This window comes from Pyrgilauda ruficollis, unplaced genomic scaffold (assembly GCF_017590135.1).
Source record: "Pyrgilauda ruficollis isolate IOZ18807 unplaced genomic scaffold, ASM1759013v1 scaffold1458, whole genome shotgun sequence".
In the NCBI taxonomy this organism is placed as follows: domain Eukaryota; kingdom Metazoa; phylum Chordata; class Aves; order Passeriformes; family Passeridae; genus Pyrgilauda; species Pyrgilauda ruficollis.
In genome coordinates, this window is record NW_024513188.1 from 1 (window position 1) to 6,217 (window position 6,217).

The 6,217-nt window shown below is 57.9% G+C and overlaps 1 protein-coding gene across 1 annotated transcript in view; it reads right to left on the reverse strand.

Annotated features, from left to right (window-relative positions):
• Positions 1-237: 237 nt before the first annotated feature.
• The window catches only part of LOC121349822 (sarcoplasmic/endoplasmic reticulum calcium ATPase 1-like), a gene marked incomplete at its 5' end in the record, with an annotated part of 7,580 nt that continues 1,600 nt past the window's right edge, over positions 238-6,217 (reverse strand). The window contains 6 exons of the mRNA XM_041460586.1: positions 238-485; positions 1,362-1,697; positions 3,464-3,682; positions 4,250-4,375; positions 4,487-4,618; positions 5,513-5,692. Of these exons, the coding sequence (XP_041316520.1) occupies positions 261-485; positions 1,362-1,697; positions 3,464-3,682; positions 4,250-4,375; positions 4,487-4,618; positions 5,513-5,692 (1,218 nt within the window). The remainder of the gene's footprint in view (positions 486-1,361; positions 1,698-3,463; positions 3,683-4,249; positions 4,376-4,486; positions 4,619-5,512; positions 5,693-6,217) is intronic.

Genomic DNA, 6,217 nt, shown 5'->3' on the forward strand with positions numbered 1-6,217 from the left:
ACTGGGATGGACTGGGAGGGGATTGAGTCAAACTGGGATGGACTGGGATCAACTGGGACGGAACTGGGACGGAGCAGGACAAACTGGGACGGGAGCGGGACGGAACTGCTCCAAACTGGGCCAAACTGGGCCAAACCGGGCCAAGGCCAGGCTCCAAACCCCCCAGAGCCGCCAACATCTCCAAACTCCGGGCGACAACAACGACCAAGGGCTCCAAACTGGTCCGAAGCGGTCGGAACTGGTCGGAACTGGTCGGGCGCTCACCAGACGACCTCGCCCACGTTGGAGGAGATGAGGTAGCGGATGAACTGCTTCATGTTGTTGTAGATGGCCCTGCCCTCCTCCACGGCCGCCACGATGGTGGAGAAGTTGTCGTCGGCCAGGACCATCTCCGAGGCCGTCTTGGCCACGGCCGTGCCCGAGCCCATGGCGATGCCGATCTCGGCCTTCTTCAGCGCCGGCGCGTCGTTGACACCGTCGCCGGTCTGGGGGCGCAGCCAGGAGGCGGTGGGAGGTCAAAAAGGGCGTGGGGAGGGGTGGAGGGGGGTTAGGTGGGTGGTGGGACTCCATAACTACGTCAAAAGTTGGTGGTTGCACCCAAAATTATGTGAAATTGGTGGTGGGACTCCATAACTACGTCAAAAGTTGGTGGTGGGACTCCATAACTATGTCAAAAGTTCATGGTTGTACCCAAAATTACGTGAAATTGGTGGTGGGACTCCATAACTACGTCAAAAGTTGGTGGTGGGGCTCCATAACTACGTCAAAAGTTCATGGTTGGACCCAAAATTACGTGAAATTGGTGGTGGGACTCCATAACTAAGTCAAAAGTTGGTGGTGGGACTCAAAAAGGACGTGGGGAGGGGTGGAGTGGGGTTAGGTGGGTGGTGGGACTCCATAACTACGTCAGAAGTTGGTGGTGGGGCTCCATAACTATGTCAAAAGTTGGTGGTTGCACCCAAAATTACGTGAAATCGGTGGTGGGACTCCAAAACGACATCAAATTGGTCGTGGGGCTCCAAAACTACACCAAAGGTTGGTGGTGAAACCCCCTTCAATCAATGGTGACCACCATAAATCCATGGTAGACCTCCATAACCACATCCAAAACCCCTCAAACCCCCTCAAACCCCCCACAAACCCATGGTGGACCTCCATAACCACGTCCAAACCCCCTCAAACTCCCTCAAACTCCCCCAAACCCATGGTGGACCCCCATAACCACGTCCACCAAGAACCTTCAATAATAAACCCCCATAAATCCATGGTAGATCTCCAAAACCACATCCAAACCCCCTCAAACCCCCATAAACCCATGGTGGACCCCCATAACCACGTCCACCACCGACTCCCCTCCTCACCATGGCGGTGATCTCGTCGAAGGACTGCAGGAACTCCACGATCTTGGACTTGTGGGTGGGCTCGACGCGGGCGAAGCAGCAGGCGCGGCGGCAGGCCTCGCGCTGCTCGGACAGCGGCAGGTCGTCGAACTCGCGGCCGGTGTAGGCGCGGCCGGTGACCTCCTCGTCCTCGCCGAAGATGCCGATGCGGCGGCAGATGGCGATGGCCGTGCCCTTGTTGTCCCCGGTGATCATGATGACGCGGATGCCGGCGTCGCGGCACAGGCGGATGGAGCCCATCACCTCCTTGCGGGGCGGGTCCAGCATGCCCACGCAGCCCACGAAGGTCAGGTCGGTCTGGTGGTGGAGAAAGGGTGGGATGTCCCGAAGAAAATTGGAGTGGGAGGTGGTGGGAGCGTCGAAAAGGAGGTTTGGAGGTCGTGGAGGAGAAGGAACCTCCAAAAATTGAATTTTTGAGGTTGTGGTGGACCAGGAACCTCCAAAAGTGGGATTTGGAGATCGTGGTGGACCAGGAACCTCCAAAAATGGAGTTTCGGAGGTCATGGTGGACCAGGAACCACCAAAAATGGAGTTTTTGAGATCGTGGTGGACCAGGAACTTCCAAAAATGGAGTTTTGGACCTCTTGGAGGACCAGGAACTCAAAAAAAATGAAGTTTTGGAGCTCATGGAGGAGAAGGAACCTCCAAAAATGGAGTTGGAGGTCTTGGGACCACCAAAAAGGAGGTTTGGAGGTCGTGGTGGACCAGGAACCCAAAAAAGGGAAGTTTTGGAGGTCGTGGTGGACCAGGGATCTCCATAAGCAAAGTTTTGGAGGTCGTGGTGGACCAGGAACCTCCAAAAATGGGGGTTGGAGGAGCAGGAAGCTCCAAAAATGGAGTTTTGGAGGTCATGGAGGAGAAGGAACCTCTAAAAATGGAGTTGGAGGGGTTGGGACCACCAAAAAGGAGGTTTGGAGGTCGTGGTGGCCCAGGAACCCAAAAAAGGGAAGGTTTGGAGGTCGTGGTGGCCCAGGAACCCAAAAAAGGGAAGGTTTGGAGGTCGTGGTGGCCCAGGAACCCAAAAAAGGGAAGGTTTGGAGGTCGTGGTGGCCCAGGAACCCAAAAAAGGGAAGGTTTGGAGGTCGTGGTGGCCCAGGAACCCAAAAAAGGGAAGGTTTGGAGGTCGTGGTGGCCCAGGAACCCAAAAAAGGGAAGGTTTGGAGGTCGTGGTGGCCCAGGAACCCAAAAAAGGGAAGGTTTGGAGGTCGTGGTGGCCCAGGAACCCAAAAAAGGGAAGGTTTGGAGGTCGTGGTGGCCCAGGAACCCAAAAAAGGGAAGGTTTGGAGGTCGTGGTGGCCCAGGAACCCAAAAAAGGGAAGGTTTGGAGGTCGTGGTGGCCCAGGAACCCAAAAAAGGGAAGGTTTGGAGGTCGTGGTGGCCCAGGAACCCAAAAAAGGGAAGGTTTGGAGGTCGTGGTGGCCCAGGAACCCAAAAAAGGGAAGGTTTGGAGGTCGTGGTGGCCCAGGAACCCAAAAAAGGGAAGGTTTGGAGGTCGTGGTGGCCCAGGAACCCAAAAAAGGGAAGGTTTGGAGGTCGTGGTGGACCAGGAACCTCCAAAAATGGAGTTGGAGGTCTTGGGACCACCAAAAATTAGGTTTGGAGGTCTTGGCAGACCAGGAACCTCCAAAAATGGGGTTTGGAGGAGCAGGAAGCTCCAAAAATGGAGTTTTGGAGGTCATGGAGAAGAAGGAACCTCCAAAAATGGGGTTTGGAGGTCGTGGTGGACCAAGAACCCAAGAAAACGAAGTTTTGGAGGTCATGGAGGAGAAGGAACCATCAGAAATGGGGTTTGGAAGACCAGGAACCTCCAAAAATGGAGTTTTGGAGGTCATGGTGGACCAGGAACCTCCAAAAATGGAGTTTTGGAGGTCGTGGTGGACCAGGAACCTCCAAAAATGGAGTTTTGGAGGTCATGGTGGACCAGGAACCTCCAAAACCTGAACTTCTGAGGTGGTGGTAGAGCAGGAACCCCACCCAAAGACCCCCAAACCCCCCAAAATGAAGTCCCACCACCCCAAAAAACGAAGTCCCACCAGCCCGGGGGACGCCCCAGGAGCACCGACCTCGTACTCGGCGAACTTGGAGGAGTCCTCGAGGACCATGTCCTCCTTCTTGGGCGGGGTGTCGCGGGTGGCCAGGGCCAGGCAGCGCAGGGTGTCCCTGCCCGTGCCCCACTCCTTGATGACGCTCTGGATCTTCTCCTTGACCGCCGGCGTCAGAGGAACCCGCGTGGTGCCCACCCGGACGTAGTTGCAGCGGTCGATGACGCCCTCGGGGGCACCCTGGGGTGGGACACGGGGTGGTGGCACTTGGGGACATCATCGAGGGGTGGTGGGACCAAGGTTGGAGAAGGTTTGAGAAGGTTTGAGAAGGTTTTGGGTGGTGGAACCCAGACTGGAGAAGGTTTGGAGTGGTGGGACCGAGGTTGAAGAAGGTTTGAGAAGGTTTGGGGTGGTGGGATCAAGGTTGGAGAAGGTTTTGGGTGGTGGGACCCAGGTTTGAGAAGGTTTGAGAAGGTTTGGGGTGGTGGAACCCAGACTGGAGAAGGTTTGGGGTGGTGGGACCGAGGTTGAAGAAGGTTTGAGAAGGTTTTGGGTGGTGGAACCCACACTGGAGAAGGTTTGGGGTGGTGGAACCCAGGTTGGAGAAGGTTTGAGAAGGTTTGGGGTGGTGGAACCCAGACTGGAGAAGGTCTGGAGTGGTGGGACCGAGGTTGGAGAAGGTTTGAGAAGGTTTGGGGTGGTGGGACCAAGGTTGGAGAAGGTCTGGGCTGGTGGGACGTGGCCATGGGCTGGTGTGACCCAGCTGCCACCCCCAGGTGACCTCCAGGTGACCTCCAGGTGACCCACCTTGACGAACATCTTGTTGCCCACGGCGGCGCGCGAGGCCTTGGCCGGCGAGCAGAAGACCGACATGGACTTCCTGTCCCTGGAGAACTCCAGCGTGAACTCCTTCTTCATCAGCTGCTTGATCACCTGCGGGGGGACAGGTGGGACACAGGTGGGACAGGTGGGACAGGTGACACAGGTGGGACAGGTGGTGGGACAGGTGACACTTCTGGTCCACCTTGGACAGGTTCTGGTCACGGCGTTGCAGGCGTTGGCGCGCTCCACCTTGGACAGGCTCCTGACGTCGGTGTTGAAGACGTTCATCTTCTCCACCAGGCAGGTGAGCGCCGTCTCGGTGGCCTCGCCCACCTTCTCATAGACACCCTTGGCCTGGGGACAGGGACAGGTGACACGCGTGACACACCTGACACAGGTGACCATGAGGGACAGGTGACACAGGTGACCCAGGTGGGACAGGTGGGTTGGGGACACCTGGAGGTGACCCAGGTGGGACAGGTGACACAGGTGACCATGGGGTCTCGGTGGCCTCGCCCACCTTCTCATAGACACCCTTGGCCTGGGGACAGGGACAGGTGACACGCGTGACACACCTGACACAGGTGACCATGAGGGACAGGTGACACAGGTGACCCAGGTGGGACAGGTGGGTTGGGGACACCTGGAGGTGACCCAGGTGGGACAGGTGACACAGGTGGGACAGGTGACCATGAGGGACAGGTGGGACAGGAGGGGACACGTGGGGGGCTGAGGACATCAGGAGATGGACCAGGTGACCCAGAGGGGTTGGGGACACCAGAGGTGACACAGGTGACACAGGTGGGACAGGTGGGACAGGTGACACTGGTGGGTTCCATGGGTGTCACCAGGGTTGGGGGACACCAGGAGATGACCCAGGTGGGACAGGTGGGACAGGGGAGGGGACACCAGGAGATGATCCAGGTGACACAGGTGACACAGGGGGCTAGGGGACACCAGGAGATGATCCAGGTGAGCCAGGTGGGACAGGTGGCACAGGTGACCCAGGTGACAGAGGGGAGGGGACACCAGGAGATGATCCAGGTGGGACAGGTGGGACAGGTGACACTGGTGACAGGTGACAGAGGTGGGACAGGTGACACTGGTGACCCAGGTGGGACAGGTGGGTTGGGGACGCCTGGAGGTGACCCAGGTGGGACAGGTGGGACAGGTGACACAGGTGACAGGTGACCCAGGTGACAGGTGGGACAGGTGACAGGTGACCGCGGGAGGGGACGGCGCTGTCACCTCGTTGTAGTCCAGCGAGGAGTCGTTGCAGAGGGCGCAGATGGTGGCCAGCTCCACCAGGCCATCGAACTGCCCCGCCTTGACCGGCCGCTCCTGCTTCAGCCTGGGGACACCACAGGGGACATCAGAGGGGACATCGGGGTCACCAGGGGTCAGGGGACATTGGGGACATTGGGGACACTGAGGACATCAAGGCCGTTGTGGGATGTGGGGACATCAGGGCCAGGAGAACCTTGAGGAACCTTGAGGAACGTCAAGGTCAAGGTGGACATGGGGACACCAGGGGACATTTGGGGTCACCAGGGGTCACCGAGGTCATTGGGGACACTGGGGACATTGGAGACCTTGGGGACATTGGGGATATCAGGGTTAGGAGAACCTTGAGGAACCTTGAGGAACATCAAGGTCAAGGAGAACATCGGGGTCAAGGTGGACAATGGGGACACCAAGGTCATTGAGGTCACTGGGCACCTCGGGGACCTTGGGGACGCTGGGGACATTGGGGATATCAGGGTTAGGAGAACCTTGAGGAACCTTGAGGAACATCAAGGTCAAGGAGAACATCGGGGTCAAGGTGGACAATGGGGACACCAAGGTCATTGAGGTCACTGGGGACCTCGGGGACCTTGGGGACGCTGGGGACACTGGGGACATTGGGGATATCAGGGTTAGGAGAACCTTGAGGAACCTTGAGGAACATCAAGG